We start from the raw sequence: 19,390 nt of genomic DNA, 5'->3' as shown, positions 1-19,390 counted from the left end.
CCGCTCTGACGCACTTCCAGCGCGGCGGGGCCGAGCCCAGCGCGGCACGTGTGGCTGCCGGGGTGCCCCGAGCCTGCCTTCCTGCCTTCCTTCCTTCTTCCCCCCGCATTCCCCGCCATGGGCCTGACGCGGCAGTACCTGCGCTACGAGCCCGCCGCGCTCTTCGGGCTGGTGGCCAGCGCCAGGGCCGCCGTGGCCTTCGTGGCGCTGCGCGGCGAGCGGGGCCGCTACGTGGCCGTGCCGGCTTGCGAGCACGTGTTCGTGTGGGACACAAGGAAGGGAGAGAAGGTGGGAGCCGGAGTGCGGTGCGGGGGAGCGGGCAGGGCTGCGGGGCCGCCCGGAGCGGCGCTGTTGGTGTTACAGGGCGGTGTTCGGGGGGAAGCGACACCTCCAGAGCCTCCATCCCTCTTGGGAAGTGTGAGCACAGCGTGAGGGTTGGTGATGGAGCGAGTCTGCAGCTCTGGCTGCCTCCTGAGCCACCGTGCTGCTGTCTTCCAGTTCCCCAAACTGGGCATTGAACTAAAACGCTACGCAGAATCCTTGTCTTTTGAGTAGTCCAAAATAAGTTCCAACGGTGGGTGCTTACAACAAAGTTGTCAGAGGGAGGGAATGGTGGCCCTGCTGCTCAGGACCAGTGAGAGAGTACTTTATTTTATCTTGACTTGGGCTCAAAATGGCTGAATCTCACTGTGGATCCCTTGAGATTTGCCTCAGGACACCAGTTGTGGGAGAGTAATTGTTGTCAGAGTAACTGGAAAGCTGCTCCCTGTTCAGCTGGCTGTGTGAATATTCTTGAATCAATCAGGGATGTCACAGAGTTTGTGTTTTGGCTGTGGAACTGGGCATCCCATGTGGAAGTTGCATCCCACAGGGAGGTTGTGAGCTGTAACTTTAAGGACTTTGGCACACACTGTCTCCTGTGATATTTAGAAATCACTGTAAATGCAGCTGTCCACTATGAACTTAAATCTGGTTTTGTTTCATAGCCCCTGGAGTGCTGACTGCTGGTATGTTGTTTTGAAGGTGTTTATATAAGTTTCAAGTTCATGTGCAGTCTGTGGAAAAGCAGCTCTGTCCTATACCCAAGAAAGGCTAGGCAAGAGAGGATGGAATCAGGAAGAAGCTTTCCAACTTTGCTCTCAAAATGTGGCACTTAAAATGTGGGGGCAGAAATTTCAGGTTCTGAGTTCCAAGGCTCATTCTGCATCAGTTTCCTGTTTGATTGTGAGAAATTGCTTCCCTGCTAGCTCGTGTTTATTTTGGAAAAGGGGGCTAATGACACTGTGTTTGGTGCAGGAAGTTGAAAAATGAAAACTTATAAAGTGGCAGAAGTGCTCAGTTGGAAGTTCAGGAGAAGAATGGACTATGTTCTTTCTATGTCTAAGTATCTGACTCTGACCTGTCATTTATCAACATTACATGTGTTTTGTCTCCTAAAAATTGCAGGTTCTTATCCTCAAGGGTCTCAAGCAGGAAGTCAGTTGCCTGTGCCCCTCTCCAGACGGGTTGCACCTGGCTGTTGGGTATGAAGATGGAGCAATCCGTGTCTTCAACCTTCTCAGCGGAGAATCGACTATCACTTTCAATGGACACAGGGCTGCAGTTACAGCCCTGCAGTATGACCACCTGGGTGGCAGGCTGGTGTCTGGCTCAAAGGTAAGTGAGGGTTTCACATCTGGAGGATGGCCCTTCCACAGAGGTGCCCCATGGGGAAGGCATGAAATGTTTAGTACTACATTGAAATGTTCGGTATTTTAAGTGTGGTCTGTGCCCATAGCCAGAGGATGGCAGGGAGAGGAGCTGGGAGCAGGGATGGAGCTGGGAGAGCAGCAGGGCTGCAGGCAGGAGTAGGGTACTGGTAGAGTTGTTAAAATGAAGAGTCTTGTGAGATGAGGAATAGCAAAAGTGTCTCAGGCTGGGACAGCAGTACATTTATCGGTCTGACTACACCTTTGGGGAAGCAAAGTCAGTTGCATTTATCACCCTTGAGATTCAGAGTGAGAAAGTGTGCTCTCAGATAATCTTTTCAGTACCATGGCAGAAGTTTTGCAGAGACAAGTGCCAGTTCCTTGGAGACTTTCTTTCTGTTCCAGGATACAGAAGTCATCGTGTGGGATGTCATCAATGAGAGTGGCCTGTACCGGCTGAAGGGACACAAGGATGTCATCACTCAAGTCCTTTTCTTGAAGGAGAAGAACCTGTTGGTCACTTGGTGAGCCAGACTAAGAATAATTATTGATCAGGAAAGCAGGCATGGTTGTACTTGCGATTTAGATGTTCTGTGCACTACAGCCATTTGTATTTTCCTTCTTGTCTCATGATATCTCAGACCCACCAGCATCTTTGATTATGATTTTGTCACATACACGTATTTTTTAAGTCTGGTGCCTGAATCCAAGTCTTAGAGCAACTGAAATGGCCATACTGAAAAAGGTGTTTGGAAAAGGGTTTAACTTGTTGGTAGAGCCATCAGTTTAAAATGGTTATAGCAAAGAGTATGTTCATTATGTATATAAACATATTGGGGATTTTTTTGTTAACATATTTGTTATGTATGTTACCATTTTGGGGTTTTTTTGTTTTTCTTGAAGAGTTAAGCAGACTTACCTTCTGTATGTGTAATTCACACGGCAATGTGACAGAAAAATTGCTTGCTTGTAAGGTGTAAATATAGGAATTAATTAAAAGATGATAGGGATTTTTTGTTGATTTTTAGTTATTCAACATGAGCTGTGAGTTGACTGAATCCCTTTAGTAATAAATGGTTGACAGGAGATACTCTTGCTGAAATATCAGTCAGTATTTTTTTACTTCTAATATGCCATTTACCAGCTTAATAGAAAAATGCGTGCAACCAGTTCAGTTCAAAATTAAAACAAGTTTCTTTTGCTTTTTTTTTTTTCCCCCAGATGGAAAAAGTGGTATTTTCTTGGTTTGGTAGATGATACCCATTTCTTAATGCAATTTAAGATATTTGCAGGTCAGCTTCAGTGACCTGATAGATACCTTTTTGCAGCATTGCTGTACTTTGTTTCTGTTTGGGTTGCACAAGTCAATGTTTGAGCAGCTGTTCTGTGATATGTTCTGACATGTTTTAGATTTTTTGGTATTTCTACCACTTTTCTGAGTGGTGAGGTCTGGAGTCTTTCCTTATGTCTGAGTTTTTCTTCTTCTGTTCCAGTTCGAAAGACACACTGGTGAAATGGTGGGATCTGGACACCCAGCACTGCTTCAAAACTCTCGTTGGACACCGAGCTGAGGTAAAGGGATGTGTGGGGAGCTGTTGGGCTGCAGGGACTTGGGATGTTGTGGTCTATGCTGGGCTTTCCCTGCTGTCAGAATTTGTAAGCTGTCACCATCATGCACTTTACTTTCATTAGGCTTTAGGAGTGACCAAATGAGAAACTTCCAAACATTCCAAGAGCTGTCATCAGATGCAGTGGGTGACAATTCCCATACACATGTCCCCAGAGGAGGTCTCAGCTAGATCCAGTCTCTATTTGGCTGCTGTTTAAATGAGTCAATTAAAGGTGCTGTGCTTTTGTTATGATAGTTAAGGGAGTCAATTCCTCACACTGTGCCTCTGAACAGGTCTGGGGGATGGCATTGCTATCTGAAGAGAAGCGTCTGATCACTGGGAGTGCTGACAGTGAGCTGAGGGTGTGGGATCTCACGTACATCCAGGAGGTAAGACATTCCCTCTGTAACCCCTCAAAGCCCCCTGCTCAGCTGCTTGTCTTTGAACTGAGATGGAACTGAAACATGTTCAAATCTGATGGATGCTCTGGGAAACAGCCAGAGCAATGTCTTTGCTTTCTGAGGGGTCCAGAAGGTGCTAGTGGGATGAGCTTTGCTGTTTCTTATGTTGTGAGCTTTCAAATGAAGCTGCGAGCACTTCCAGAACAAGATTTCCACACTGTGTCAGATCTTCCTGCCTTCTGATTTATGGCTAGAGAAGACATTCTTGTGGGTGGTTGATAATCATGGGAGAGCATGGTGCCTACAGGAGTGCTGTAGGACATTCCAGTGTATGCTAATCACTTGTACCTCCAGGAAAATGAAGTGTGAGATAGAAACCACAACATTGTAGCTCTTGAAGTTTAAGGTGCTTCTTTTGTTTGGCTTTTTTTTTCTCCCCGTGAGCAGGTACAAGATCCTGATGAACCAGAATCCAAGAAAAGCAAAGGGTCTTCTTCACGTGGAGTAGAAGAAAAGACTGAAGAGGATGAGACCTTAGAGCTGGATGAGCATCCTGAGGAAGTAAGATCAGTTTTCCATGCTGTCTATGAGATGGTGAATCTAACCCCATTTGCATGGTTTATATCCTGAGTGTCATACTTAGCCTGTTTGGGAAACTGTGATAATTCTGGTCTTGCTCCATAACAGCTTCCTCAGCAGCAGTTGCTGCTTCATCTCACCTGCAAAACAGCAGCCAGAAGTATGTGTGCCAAAACACAGAGATTTATTCTCCACTGATAGTTTTCCTTTGCTTTCTGTTTGAGAAGGACTAGAAAATATACAAATTTAAACAGTGCTAACAGAGCTCTTTTATCAAACAACACAGAAATAAAATGCTTACTAGCTGGTTGACAGCTGCTGTGTTCAGTACTGATGCTCAGCTTTGCAGAAACTGAGAGGTCAGAGTTGCACTGTAATGACATATGGTGTGAGATTTGATTGCAGAAAGCCATTCCCACTTGTGCTGCTGCTTTACTGAATCTATCTTTCTGGTAGAACTTTCTGGGGAACTGCTCAGATCTCAGAGTGCTTATATTTGTGGTAAATATCTGACCTTGTTAATTAATTTTCCAGCTTCCTCTCCAAGAGGATTCCTCTCCCTTCAATGCCCTGTTTAAGAGTCTCCATTCTCACCTTCTCTGCTTCTTTTGACTGAGCTCTGCTGTCTCTGTAACATAAAAGTTCATCTCTGTCTCTTAAATGGCTGTGGTTTGCCAGTAAAGTTAAGCTATTCTTCTACTGAGGCTGTCAGTGATTATTTTCAGCTGAAATGCAACAAAACACAAGGAGATAAACTTGCAGCTCACACAGTTTTGTCCCTTATTATCCTTACTAGCTGTTCTACCAGGACCCTCTAGGTTCATTTCCCCCTCTCATTTGACCTTTCAGACCCAAGTTTTTTCCTCTCTCCCTGTAGCGCATCGTTAAGTGCAGCAAAGTTGGATCCATCATGCGGGAAGGGAGAGACCGAGTGGTGACTCTTGGCACTGACCGGATGGGCAAGTTTTTGGCCTGCCATGTGAGTAGTGGGGGGCTCTGCTACTGAGCTGTAGAGGAGGCTGTAGAGACCTTGGTTGCTTTCTGTAAGGGCTAGCCAGGGCTTTGCATACCTATGAATTTGTTTGCTCTGACTCTAGGGAACAGATGCTGTTCTGGAAGTGTTCTCTGTCCTTTCTGAAGAGGAAGTCCAAAAGAAATTGGAAAAGAAAATGAAAAAAATGAGGAAGAAAGCCAAGTAAGCAATTTTTTGGATGCTGTCTGTGTCAAGAAAACTGTTAGAAAAGCTCTTTAGTAACATTACACAGTGGCTGAACCACGAGCTTCTGGCCATTCTCTTTGTGCGAGCTGTTGTGTTTCGGGACTGCTGTTCCTGTGCATACTTGGGTTTGTCTGAGCAACACTGCTCCCAGAGACGAAGCAAATACCTTTTCTTCTGAGTCTTCCCCTGGGGAAAAAAAAAAAAAAAAAAAAAGCTAATGTGTGCAAAGAGATGGACATAAAATGGGTTTTTAAGAGCTGCTCAGCTCTACCTGACATTGGTGTTTGCACTGCGTGGTGCATTAAAGTAAGTCCTGGTAGGCAATGCAGGAATGAGAGTTCCATCTGAGAAGTCACAGTGAGTCTGATACCTCATCTCCTTTTTTACAGCAGGCAGATAGAGGTGAGAGTTTTCTTAATGTTTGCTCTGTGTTAAGTGTCCTTCTGCATATCCTGGCACTTAACAGGTGCCTCAGAACAGCCTTTAGGGAGGGGTCTGGCTCCAACGTAGAAATGAAAGCACTGGGCATGTAAATGTAGAAATGGATTTTGGCAGTGGCTGAGAGCTTTTGGTGAGCAGGAGGAGATGAGCAGAAGCTGGTCTTGCTCTCAAACACAGCTTCTGTTGCCTGTTTTGTATCCATCTTTGTAATGTGCCTTGTGTTTTGGCTCCAGAGGAGGTTGTGTTTCTTAGTACAGTTTGTGTCTTTAGGAGTTTGTGTTACTGGCCTGAACTTCACTGTCCACCCTATTCTTAAATGTGGACATACATGTGGACACTGCTGGGTAAGAGGGAAGTTATTTTCAGCAGGCTAAGTGGTTTCCTTATGTTTTCTCTGTTGCTGTGTTAGTTTGTGTTGGCTCTGCTGGGTCATTTGACTCTCCTCCCTTATCTGATGTTTCCAGGCAGAAGTCTGAAGAGGAGCCTGAAAAGAGTGTGGAGCTCAGCCTGCAGGAGCAGATTCAGCGAGTCACTAATGTCAAAGCTTCTTCTAAAATCAAGTGAGTGGAAAGCCTGTCTTAGAGTCTGATCAGTGGTTTTGCAGCTACCTGGGAAGAGCTCTGCATGGCTCAGTGCTGACAGAGCTGGAAGAAGTTTCCCCCTTGACGTGTGTTTAGCTTGGAGCTGGGGAGAGACCTGCCATGATCTCCAGTCCATTCACACCTCTGTGGCTCAGTGTGCACTTGCTTGTTGGATGTGCTCTGTCTATATTCCTCTGTCTCAGTTGTTCCTGATATTTGATCTCTCCTGCATTTTGTCTTACTGCCCCTGTGTACAGCTCTGATTTTGTCTAATCAAACAGGTCATTTGACTTGATTCTCTCTCCAAAAGGAGAGCTGAAGATGGTGCTGCTGCTCCAGAACAACGTCATTGAGTTGTTCAACCTGGACCTGTCAGCACAAGTCTCCCAGGCTGTCCGTGCATCCAGGATAACCATTGGAGGCCACCGCAGTGATGTCAGGACGTTGGCTTTTAGCTCTGACAACATTGCCATTCTGTCAGCAGCTGCAGAGTCTGTGAAGATTTGGAACAGGTACATGGACCAGTTGTGTCAGTCTCCCAGAATTCAGGGATGCTGTGTTAAGAAAAGCAGTGATGAGGAAGAGGGGACAATGGAAAGAGATAAAACAGTGAATGAAGTAAAGGAAGTAAATAGAAAATTATTTTTATTCTTTTCTTGTAAGGGAAACTGTGTTATTAGAGAAGCTATAGATCTAAAATTTCAACACGAGGTCTAAACACAAAGGACATACAGAGCAGTTGGGTATAGACTGTATTTTTCTATGTTTTTTTCTGTTTTTCCCTTTTCAATAAGAGATATTAACTATTACCCTAAAGAAGCTACTGCCTGTTCTTAGGGAACATGTGGGTTTCTTGATGTCTTATCTGAAGGATGTAGTATTAGACTGAGTAGGCTATTGCATTGGTTTAGAGTGTTATCTGTTGATGTAGAGTGTTGTCCCAGTGTTTCCTGAGTGATGCTGATTTCAAGCTCAGTTTCCTCTGAGCACACTATCTTATTCTCCTCCCTCTTTTCCTGAATTGCTGTTTGAAATTAGGAGCTCTGTTCCTCCTCATAACACCAGTAAGTCACGATGGACAATATAATGGCATGCTTTTATGGAAATGTTAGCAGTCAGGCTGGATAGTGTTTGGGTCAATAGGATGCTGGTGGCTTATCTTCTGATCCTAGCTGAAAGACAGCTGTAGATAGAGGCCCCACTGGAGCATGTCTCACTGAGCAGGCCAGAGTTTGTGTGTGGTAAGAGGTGTTGGGCTTTGTCCACAGGTCGACTTTGCAGTGCATCCGGACAATGGAGTGTGAGTACGCGCTCTGCTCGCTCTTCGTCCCTGGAGATCGGCAGGTCATCGTTGGGACCAAGGTAAGGAGTGTCCCTCTGGCTCCAGGCTGCCCAGCTCTGGGAATGTGTTAGGAAAATGTCATTAAGTGGACATTTTGTGACAAGTGTCACAAGTGATTAAGTGACAAGTGTCATCAAGTGGTGGAGATCAGGAGTTTGGCCATCTGTGTGGGACAGCCACCTAATGAAGCTGGCTGCTGGGGGCTTGGGTGGCAGGGAGCTCTTCTGCCAGCAGCTGTTATGAGTTGTGAGCAGAGGCTGATTCTTCCTCTGTGATGTCTTTCTCCCCAGACAGGAAAGCTGCAGCTGTATGACCTGGCTTCTGGCAGTCTGCTAGAGAGTCTTGATGCTCATGATGGGGCAGTATGGTCTATTGCTCTTTCACCAGACCAGGTAACTCAGCCGCTCTTATAAGTATCATCTATTGCACATTTCGTGTATTTCCTTCCCATAGCACTGTGTTTGCATCATTGATGGGAGCATGAGAACCCCTCATCCTGGGAGGTGGAGGATGCAGCTGGTAGTGTCTAAGAACTTTCTAGTGGAATCAAAACCACAGCAAGAAATAATCTGTCTGATATTCATCCACCCTACAGATTAAAACATATGGGATAGATTTTATCCTTGTTCTTAATATAAAATGTTGAACTGTTCTTTCTTTAGAAGGCTCTGCTTGTAGGGTGGTGGTAAGGTGTGTGTTATCCAGTAACAGTGAGAGTCTCAAGTTGCACATAAAACAAAAGCATAATGTTACCTGCAGCTGAGATGACTGCTTTCAGTCCCAAAATTTCAGTCCAGGTTTTGTTTTACATTTGGGGTTTTTGTCTTAGACCTCCAAAAAAAAGCTAGAGCTTTTTTGTTGTTGCTCAGCCAGTGTGTGCTCTAACCAGAGCACGTGCTCCTGGTGGTGTCCACTTAACCATTAATGCTGTAGGAATATGGGATATTTCAAAAACCTTCTGTGTGTTGGCAATTCCTTGCTGTAGACTTTCTCAGGGTGATAGCGACTAGTTTCATAACAAATTTTTTGTTTTGCCCTACAGCATGGCTTTGTGACAGGAGGTGCTGATAAATGTGTCAAGTTCTGGGAGTTTGAGCTCGTGAAGGATGAGAGCAGTGTTCAGAAAAGGTGAGAAGATAAAACTTGTGCAGTTTCCACCGTCTCATTGATGGGTGCTTTGGCCTTTGCTGTGCACTGCAAGAAGTGCCCATGACGTCTGTGTGGAACACATGGAGAAGAGCGAGCTCAGTGCTGTTTTGTGAAGCTCGGAGCTTCTCTGGAGAAGGGCACTTGTCTCATTCTGATCCCTTCTTTGTGTGTGTGAGTTTAGTGTCCATCAGGCTGGGCCTCCAGATAATTACTGTGACTGTAGCAGTGAAGTTCATCAGCCATCAGTGCCTGCTTATTTCAGTCCTGTCATAGTGAGGGATGAGATGCTGCATGTCAGAATTCACTTGCTTTCCCAGGGTGCAATGTGGGACTTGTATCCATATCTCTTCCTAGGCTGGTTGGTTGGGATAACAGTTGGTTTTTCCCTCTCGTTGGCAGGCTTTCCATGAAACATGTGCGCATTTTACAGCTGGATGAAGATGTTCTCTGTGTGAGGTACAGCCCCAACCAGAAGCTGCTGGCTGTCTCCTTACTGGATTGCACTGTGAAGGTGTTCTACGTTGACACACTCAAGGTGCATGACCAAACAGGCTGTGAGGCTGTGCAGCAGGGGATGTAACTGTAGCTTGCAAGATCAGGAATTCAAAGGAAAAGTGTCTGTTTATTGTGGAACACCAGTAAGAGTCAGAGAGATCATGCATCCTGCTTCAGGGGCCTGTTTGCTGGCAAACCTGACAGAACCATGGCTGTCCCACACTGGGAAGGAGATCCATTTTTCATTTGGGAAGTGTTGTGAGCCTGCAGGTGGCAAGGTTCATTCTAAACCCTGCAGGCATGGTGGTACTCCAGATCTGTCAGGCACTGTAAGGGTGGGGATGAATGTGTCACACGTGGCTTTAAACAGGGCATAGGAGAGGCAAAGCCTGGGGGAGGAGAACCTTCCTTGTGAGCAGTGTGTGGTGGATTTGTGAGTTGTGTATTAGCATGTGAATGTTAAGGAGTGACACGGGACAGACTGGTGCTGACAGTTATGTGGAGAGAAACAAACTCCACAGGCAGTAGTGATTAGCACCAGAGTTAGCTGGAGAGCTAACTGAGCAAGCTCAGCTTGCTTGGGTACTTCCACCCTCTTCTCAGTTCTGCCATCATGGCCCTGCTGCTAGCAGTGTTCAGAGCAAGAACGAAAGTGGGGCAGTGCTAGAAAAACAGTTCCTGAGGCAGAGCAGAGCTAGCCTGGAGCTTGAGGTTTTCACATGTCTCTACCCAGCATGTCTAACTGAGTCACCTTTCTTCTGCTTCAGTTTTTCCTCTCTCTGTATGGACACAAGCTGCCCGTGCTGTGTATGGACATCTGCTATGTAAGTATCATTAGGGCTGTGTAATGTGGGACTGTGGTGATACAGAGGAGTGTGAGAACTCTGCTGGCAGCAAGGCCTCTAGGATAATGTTTTCTTGTCACCTTGCTCCTGACCTAACAGTTTCTGGATGGGACACGACAAGCCCCTTCTTATTCTGCAGTTGGAAGGGGTGACATTCATATTCAGCTCATTGGAAGGGGTGACAGAGTTGGGGTCATGACAGAATTGGTCTGGGGCATTTTGTGAGTGAGTGGAAATCAAAATGCTGTAATGGTTCCTTACACTCATTTTAAAAGGTACAGCCTGCTTTCTGCTAAAGTTACTATGTGAGAGGACCCTGACTTGTTAGTCAGAGCAGAGGGCAGGTGAGAGGGAGCAGCCTCTTTGTGCCTGTTCATTTTTGGGCTGCATCTTTCCTGGGGTGTCATTGGAATGAGGCTCACTGAAAGCCAGGAATGTCAAGATATAACCAAATACCTGCATAGGGTCAGAGGAGGGCCAGAGTGCTGTCAGTGGGCTGTGCCAGTACCAAAGGATGGGCCACTGCTGAGAGGAGGTGGAGGGATCAGGAGGCCATAATTCAGGAGAGCCAGGTGTCTGCCTGCTGAGCAGTGCTGAGTCACTGGGTTAGCAGCAGTTCCTCTTGGGGCTGCCAGGCAGCTGCCCACACCCTCCTCTCTCTTTGTTTCTCTCTAGGATGGGACTCTGATTGCAACTGGCTCTGCTGACAGGAATGTGAAGATTTGGGGCTTGGATTTTGGGGACTGTCACCGTTCTCTCTTTGCCCATGATGACAGGTTGGTCAAATCCTATGGCATCTCTGGGCTGTGGACTTGTCTCCAGGGGGTTGTGATCCAGCAATAATTCTTTTGTCCAGTATAGAGCGGGGGGAGTTGTGCAGTGTTCCCCAAGTGGGTAAATTTGAGCCTTTTTCTCTTCCAGTGTGATGTATCTGCAGTTTGTGCCCAAATCCCATCTCTTCTTCACAGCTGGGAAGGACAGCAAGATTAAGCAGTGGGATGCAGATAAATTTGAACATATCCAGACGCTGGAGGTAGGAAGTTTTGGAGTCTTTTGAAAGGAAGCATTATCCCTGCAGGAGCAGCATTTTCCTCAGGGGTGGAAGTTGGGTGGTGTTAATGTCATACCTTTTCTGTCATCTTTGCAGGGGCATCACCAGGAGGTGTGGTGTTTGGCACTCAGTCCCAGTGGAGACTACGTGGTGTCAGCGTCCCATGACAAGTCCCTGCGCCTCTGGGAAAGGACAAGGGAGCCCCTTATTTTGGAAGAGGAGAGGGAGATGGTGAGGGTTTTATCTTTCCTACCAAAAATGACTTCCAGACCAGTTTTTTTTTGGGTTTTTTTTTTTTTTCTCTGTAGTTGTGGTTTTTTACAGGTCTGTTGCCTACAGTCTTTGGCATTCTCTTGTGCTTCTTTCAGCACAAGTGTGCTTGGGAGGCAGTTCAGCAGGTGGCTGTTGTGGAGGGATGGAGAACACTGCTCCTGTTCAATGCAGTTTGTCCTTTTTCCAACCATGAGAGGTCCATTCTGTCTCAGTAGTAGGCCCCAGAGCTCAGGGATGCTGGAATAAGCCCCTTCCATTTAATTTGAACATGTATTACGAGGAATCATAGACTCAGAAGGACTTCAATAGGAAGGAAAGTCTGAAGGTCTCTAGTCCAACCCCTTGCTCACTGCAGGGTAATCTTAAAGCTCTATCAGACTGCTTAGAGACTTACCTTGAAACATTGACACTCCAAGGAGGATTTTCCAGGCTGTCTGAGCACCTGTTCTAGTATTGAGCCACCATTGGGGTTGGCCAGTGTGTTGGTTTCACGTATCCAATGGGAGATTCCCTTGGAACAATTAGTAACTCTTGTCTTTTTGCTGGATCCCTCGGAGAAGCCTGTCTCTGTCACTGCTTCTTAAGGCAGTCTTCAGACCACAGCAGTGGAGGAAGGAGGCAGAAATGGAGAAACAGGAGTGGATGAGAAACTGCAATAGGTGGTTGGAGTTTTTTTTATCCCAGCCTGTTTGCAGAAGCTGACCCACATACTGTACCTTGAGGCCCAGTGTTTGGTGTGTTAGGAATGAGGGTGGTAAAAGGAGAGACAGATAGCACTTTTCCAGATTCCAGGAAAGTTTGTTTTGGGTCAAGAGTGAATAGCAAGGTGAGTGTGAATACACTGTAGTGAGTTACACATGATGTAATAGAAGCCCTTTCACATGAGAGATGGGAGACCAGAGACTATTTCCTCTTGCAGGCTGGGACAGCCCTGGACAGCTAGATTTGTTCCCTCTGCTAGATTTGTGTGACTGGTGAAAGGTGTGGTGCTGAACTGTAGTGTTTGTCTCATCTTGGTGGAATCCTGAAGGGCTGTTCCTGCATCCAGAGCAGAGATCTGGATTTCTTTTCTTTAGGAGATTCTAGAGTTCACTTTGCAGTTGGGACCAGGGACAAATGGGCATTTTGCCACTGGCATTGTTGGTCTCTGCTGGTTGGTCCTGGTTTTGCAATAGCTGCATAAAGCTCCAGGCTGCCTTGCTCAAACAGTCTGGAAGGGACTTGCACCCTTGCCTTGCTCACCCCTGTTAATATGTTTTGTTCTCATCCTCTGTAGCAACGAGAAGCTGAATATGAAGAGAGTGTGGCAAAGGAAGAGCAGCCTGTGGTGAGTTGCACCATCTGAATGTGTGTCAGTCTGACTGTACAAACTCTGGAAAAACTTTCTGTAAGAGGCATACAAGAGGTAGCAGAGAGGGTGGATAATTTTCTTGCTTTGTGGAGGCTCAGAGGGGAAGGTGCTGCTGAAGCTGTGGCTGCTCCATGATACTGTTGGCTCTGGTACTGTGGAAGGATGGAACTGCAGCTCTGTATTTTGGATTTTGTAGGTGGCTGGAGAGAGGGAAGGAGAGACAGGGCTGGCAGGAAAGAAGACCATTGAAACCATCAAATCGGTAAGGTGCTGTGGGTCTGCCAGCATTTCTTTGTGCCTTATTGGTCTCTCAAGGGGAGCTGTTGTTGGGTCAGAGCATCAGTTTGAAGAATAACCTGTGCTGTCACATAAGGGCAGATTGCCTCTGTCTGCAGGAGCAATCTGTCCTGCCCTGTGGTCAGCAGGGAGCGGTTTGACTGGACAGTCACACAGCAGGAATTCTCTCTCCTGAGAGGAATGAGGTGTGAGGTTCCTGTAGCTGCAGCTCACTCTGCCTGTCACATGTGGGACAGATGGGGCTGCTCTTGCCCTATGGGGTTTGCATCCCAAAGGAGCACAAGGCAGCTAGGATGTTCTCAAGGCATCAGGCCTCTCCCTGAAGGGCTGTGCAGTGCAGTGGCCATCTGTGGAAGGTGGAAATCTATTGTAGTGCTTGATATGGGAGGTATATGGGGAATGTGTGGGGGTGGGTAATTCCATGGCTGCAGATTTCAACAGCTTGGTGATTTTTCAGAGGAAATCCTTAGTCTGAATAGTCAAAATGGCCTGACCCTGGCTTGTGCCTCAAAGGGGCACTGCTTGCTGGGGGTGGTGGTCATTGTCAAAGCAGCAGCTGAAGCTGCAGCAGAGAGCACTCTGGGCAGTGGGGGAATGTGGGTGGTGTGTGACATCTTCAGGACATGACCACTGTGCTCAGGGTAGTGGTGCAGTGTGGAGTAGAGATTATCAGAGGAGATGCCATGTGGTGCTCTGTGTCAGCACCTGCATTTGTGCAGCTGAGCTTTGTCCTGGCTTGTCTGGTGTAACTGATGTGCTGTTCTTGTGCTGCACAGGCTGAGAGGATCATGGAAGCTATCGAGCTGTACAGAGAAGAGATGGCAAAGCTAAAGGAACACAATGCCATATGCAAAGCTGCAGGAAAAGAGGTAAAAGACTGAGGAATGTAACAATCCCAAGGTGTGTTGGGTGTATCCTTCCAGCTCAGGTGGAAAGGCTTAGGATGCAGATAAAATAAAGACAGCTGGATTCAGCAGACATTTGCTCATATCCTTTGGAGAACTAAATGGTCTTGTGTTCTGGGGCATAATTAAGGGTGTGTTCTTTCCAGTGATCTTTATACTTGAAAGTCATAGTAGGATGTAAGTTTTGTGCCTGGAAGAGTGTGTTGCTGCAAATTCATCGTAAAGCCTCGTCTTTGCCTTCATCTCAACACTCTCTGCTAAATAAGGGGCTGTGATAGAAGTGGGAAAAGTGACAAGAAGTGAAAGAAAATTAATCCATGTTTGAGTTAGTCATGTATGTCTGCGAATGACATTGTCTGGTGGCTGCAAGTAAGGCCTTCAGCAATATCCTGGGGAGGGTGGAGGTGTGGGAATTGCAGGAAGACAGTCAATAAAAGCTCTCTTCTGCTGTGGGTAAAATTTTGCTCTGAATATCCATTTTTACACACACACCTGCCTCATTCTAACTTATTCTGCATCTCCAGGTTCCCTTTCCTGTCAATCCCATCCTCCGTGCCTATGGAAATATTACAGTAAGTGGAATGTCCAGGCCAGAGGCTGTAGTCCATTCTCAGCTGGAGTGGGGCTGGTTGATTTACTGGCTAAGCCAACACACTGGGTTGCTGTGGAGAAGGACTGCTTGGTTCAAATTTTTTTGCATGTGCAAAAAAATAATTTGGGGTTTTCATGTTGATGGGGTTTTTTTGTTATTTTTTTTATTTTTTAGTGTCATGCATGTGTGTTACAAAAGTTTAATGCTGTCAAACAACCCTGATGGTAGCCATGACCTTATGATGTTCCTTATCATGAGCTAGGGGTTTACAGTATTCTCCAAGATACAGGAAAGCTAGTTCAAACCTTTCCCAGGTTTATTTATGTGATGTTGGTACACCAGTTACTGATTCTGTTTCTATTCCTGCAGAGTTTACATTGAGAAAATTCTAAATGGTAGTTCAGTGCCCAGATATTGCAGGCTAGAGCTGGTGCCTTTATTCACTCTTGTCATACTACTACACAAGAGTTTTTATTAAATTCTGAGAATTTTTGATATTACAAAGTACACAGACATAGATGCATCGATTTCATTGATAAGTAAAAATCCACTACTCTGAGTAGATCAGCTTTTGTTTTTCTGGTTTATTTCAGTGTGCACTCCCAGGCTGTTTTATAAGTCCCCCTAGGAAGATCCTTGTTTTTTCACTTTCCTCTTTTCACGCAATCATACAGTGGTTTGGGTTGAATAAGACCTTAAAGATGACTTAGTTCCAACCCCTCTTCCCTGGGCAGGGACACCTCCCAGTAGACCAGGTTGCATGAAACTGTGTGTCCAGATGAAACAGCCTTTTTCTTCCTTCTAATTACTTGTAACCACTTTGCAAGAGCCCTTCTGTCTCTTCCTCTGTGATTATAGGTCTGTTTAATTATAAATTGGATAGACTGAACAGAAGTGAATGAAATACTATGACTCAGTAGTTAGAGGCACCTTTCTTTCCCAATTCCCATCTGCTCAGCATCTGCCAAACACTTTTAGCAGATAAACAGGAGTAGTAGGAATTAAGTCTGGGAGATGAGTTTGTATAAAGTTATACATATATATAATTTGTTTTGCCAAGCTTTTTACCTAGTTTGTACAAGATTCATTGACATGAATTGAGATGATTTAGCTGGTTGAATATAAATTAGAGTTTTCACAATGTACTTCACCAGTGTGGAGTACACTGAGAGGGCTAAGAAGGGAGGACTTCTCAGTGGCAGCTGATTGAAGCTGAAGGGATTTCCTCTTATAATGAGCTTGATGTGTCTGTCTCATGAGATTTGGTGGTGTGTTTTTTAACTGTGTGAAATGGACCTTAGAGCATGTTGGTCCTGGAATGTTTCTTGGTAAGCAGGGCTGGTGTCTTTCCTCTTTCACAGCCTTCTGCATATGTGCTGGAAGTTTTCAAGAAGGTCAAGTCGAGGTGAGTCCCAAAAGCTTTATTGCTGAACAGATTTGTGACTGAGTATTGGATTTCTAGGCCCAGGACTGGCTGGGGTCCTTGAATGGTCTCCCATGCTAGGTATGGGCAGTGCTAGAGAGTCTGGAGTCACCGTTCCTGGCAGCATTTTTTGGAACATGCATGGAATTCGGGAATGGGAAGTGTTCTGTGGCAAGTGTGGGCTGAAGCTTGTGGATGTAGGTTGGCTGCTTGGAGATGTGCATGTACATGGAGAACAGTTTGGGGATGCTGAGGAGGGAAGGCTGTGGGCCTGCTCCCTGTGCCAGGAGATGCCTGGGCTGTGCAGATGCAGGGCATCTGATGCAGATGTGGGCAGCTGTGGAGCAGCTGTGAGGAATGCTTAGCACACACAGCTAAGTACCAGAATTTGCCTCTGTGGATGTGTTTCCTGCTCATCTGTAGCAGTGCAGTGACTGAGACTAATGCTTGTGTCCTTTTTTTTTTCCCTCAGTGAGCTGGAAGAGTCTCTCCTAGTGCTGCCCTTTTCCTATGTCCCTGACCTGCTCAGACTCTTCAATGAATATATTCAGCTGGGCTCAGATGTTGAGCTCCTGTGCCGAGCTCTCCTCTTCCTGCTCAAGTGAGTCCTTTATCTGCCCACACAGCATCTGGGCTATCTTGTGTGTCTCTAAGCCTGAAGCTCTTGGGAAGCATCCTTGAGAATAAACATGAGGTCTCTGCAGGAGATAAGGAATCTCTGCAGCCCACAGAGAATGGTGTGTGGCAATGAACTGGTTGCTGACATGCCCAGATGGGGTTGCTGGTCCTGGTTGCCCAAGTCTCACTGGAATGAAAGATCCCACATCAAGTCCAAAATGTCACCGTTGGTGGCACAGAGTCACTGTAGAGCTTGTGTCCTCAGAGAGACCTTCCCCTTGAACCACTGCTAAACTTCAGAAAAACAGCTTTTCCAGATAAATTTGTCCATGCCTGTTATAGTGTTGGGCTGGGGAAGACTAATTTAAAAAAAAGTGTATCCAGAACATACAGAGACTTAGGAGAGGGGCTTTGTGATGTTTCTAAGAACAATGCTGCAATACATCACTGTCTGCTTTGTTCCCAGGATACATTTTGGGCAGATCACAAGCAACCAGATGCTGGTGACAGTGATAGAAAACCTGAAGAAAACCACCATCTCCAGAGTCAGTGAGGCCCGGGTGAGTGTTGTACCCTCCTCTGTTCCAGGATCTAGAATAACAGGAGGGGCCAATGTTTATGAGCATGAGTTGTCTGTGGTGACCAGTGGGAAAGTTGGCTGGGAGTCAAAGCCCATATAAACCATCCTCCTTTTCAAATAGGCTGCCTTTTCCTTATGTTCATCCTCATGTGAGAATAACCAGTGGTGAGCTTATACTTGTGCTTGGTTTTCTGATACATGTGTTTGGCCTTGGCTCGCTGGTTTCTAAATAAGTAGGAGGTAAAGTAACTTCCTGTTTCTCTTGAGCTTTTCTGTGGGCTGCTACTGGATGTACTGCACCACTGTGCATCTTCCCAGAGGAAGCTTCAGGTGTCTGCCAGCAACTTTCTTTCAGAAAATACAGTGGATTATAGCTGCTTTTAAGAGAGGACTGTGGGGAACTGAGCTCAGGACTGACTGTTCTCCTACTCAGATGAAATTTACATTTAAACTAACATTGCTTTCTTTAAATCTGTGGGTTGTCTTGTTTTTGTCATCTCTTAGTAGAGGGTGGCCAGTGCAGGACCCTCTGCCCCCTAACAAGCTTAGGATGTGCCTCAGTGTGGTGCTGGTCTGTCTCTGCAGGATGTGCTGGGATTCAACATGGCAGGGCTCCAGTTCCTGAAGAGGGAGATTGAGGCCAAGGAAGAGGTGACATTTTTTGCTGATGCTACTGAACGTTTTGAGGAGAAGAAGAGGAAAAGGAAGAAGAAAGAGAAGATGGTTCTTGCAGTGCACTAGCATTTGCTGCCCAAGACCCAGAGCACCTGGATGGACTCATGTAACCTCAGTGCTGACCATGGAAGTGTTCTTGTGACTGAACGTCTGTGGTGATGTCCAGTGGCTGGGACAAAGTCTGTCACCTCCCCACGTGGTATAACCCAGCATGTGAACCCAGCTCAGAATGGTTATCTCTGAGATGGACTCTCTGTGGTCTGCTGCAAATGGTTGCATTTGGGCTCTTTCTGAGGTGGCTGTCAAAGGCATGTGCTCTTACTCCAGTGGAGTGCCTGTTTGAAAGAGAGTTGGTTTCTCCTGAGATTAGCTCGTTCTGGCAGAATTGATTCAATGGAATCCATGGACTGCTGGTGAGACCATGTCCTGTCCAGGGAAGGCAGCTGGCAAGATTTTTCACTGTTTTGACACCTCCTGGTGGCTTGTGGCCTCTGGAAAAAGCTCTGTGACTTCTGCTAAGGTGTGAGAACTTGGTAAACAGCCACTCACTCCTCAGTGGGACAGGGAGAAACATGGCTGCACTCTATTAAAAGCATATTTATATTTGCTTTATGAGACAGTGTTGTTCATAGTGTTTTGTCCTGGTATTTCTCTTGTAAATCCTCTGCTGCCTTGGCCTGTTTGTCAGTTTCCAAAGGTTTTTTTACAGAGAATAAAATCAGTGGGAGCAAATGGAAGGGCTGCCATTCCAGATAGTGCTTTTCTGGAAAGATGGCAGACCAAGCGTGAGAAGCCTGGATTGTTTGCATTGTACTTGCTCCAGGTTTTAAAAATTGCACTGATTTGTTGCAATGTTGTACTTGTACTTGTTGTACTTGTATCAGATAAAATGATGTATTTTCACAGTGGGGACTGAGGGGCAGACTAAAGTGAACAAGTATCTGCTGCAATTGGTGGGTTATTAATTTATAGCACATGCTGTGTTTTTTTGCCAGTAGTCACAGATTCTAGGGTGTGACCATGTGCTGATCTCATGCCTTCCTGTGCTCACCCCTTAGGTGGGGCTGCTGGTGGTTGGCCAGTCAGCCTGAGGTGAACACTGGCACCCCAAGAGTCCATGACTGACAGCTCAGCCAGGCATAATTTTTCACCTTTTGTTCCTTTTCACTTCACGTGATTTCATCCCAATCAATTTCATTGTAGTTGCTCTATTTCTGAATTTTCCTTTTTTTTTTTTAAATTGTGTTTTCTTTTTTCATACTTTGTTTCCAGAAT

The 19,390-nt window shown here is 46.0% G+C and overlaps 1 protein-coding gene across 2 annotated transcripts; it reads left to right on the top strand.

Moving 5' to 3' along the window:
* The first annotated feature begins 3 nt into the window (after window positions 1-3).
* WDR3 (WD repeat domain 3) lies at window positions 4-18,732 on the top strand. 2 transcript variants are annotated; one of them, XM_085069710.1, is made up of 26 exons: window positions 4-288; window positions 1,447-1,656; window positions 2,094-2,212; window positions 3,182-3,260; window positions 3,592-3,687; window positions 4,144-4,260; window positions 5,156-5,257; window positions 5,376-5,473; window positions 6,403-6,498; window positions 6,801-7,031; window positions 7,788-7,881; window positions 8,152-8,253; window positions 8,904-8,989; window positions 9,410-9,545; window positions 10,273-10,329; window positions 11,026-11,126; window positions 11,272-11,383; window positions 11,498-11,632; window positions 12,951-13,001; window positions 13,222-13,287; window positions 14,099-14,191; window positions 14,752-14,799; window positions 16,181-16,224; window positions 16,715-16,843; window positions 17,327-17,420; window positions 18,026-18,732. In XM_085069710.1, exons 1-26 carry the CDS (start codon window positions 118-120, stop codon window positions 18,179-18,181), a joined length of 2,823 nt encoding a protein of 940 aa, XP_084925836.1. In that variant the 5' UTR covers window positions 4-117; the 3' UTR covers window positions 18,182-18,732. The 2 variants fall into 2 exon arrangements, with proteins under 2 accessions (XP_084925836.1, XP_084925845.1); XM_085069719.1 differs by having other exon boundaries at window positions 5-288; window positions 4,147-4,260.
* Window positions 18,733-19,390: the final 658 nt, after the last annotated feature.

The sequence above is a fragment of the Lichenostomus cassidix genome, chromosome 1 (assembly GCF_008360975.1).
Source record: "Lichenostomus cassidix isolate B80296 chromosome 1, HeHo_3.0, whole genome shotgun sequence".
NCBI lineage: Eukaryota > Metazoa > Chordata > Aves > Passeriformes > Meliphagidae > Lichenostomus > Lichenostomus cassidix.
This window is presented reverse-complemented; position numbering and strand designations above follow the sequence as displayed.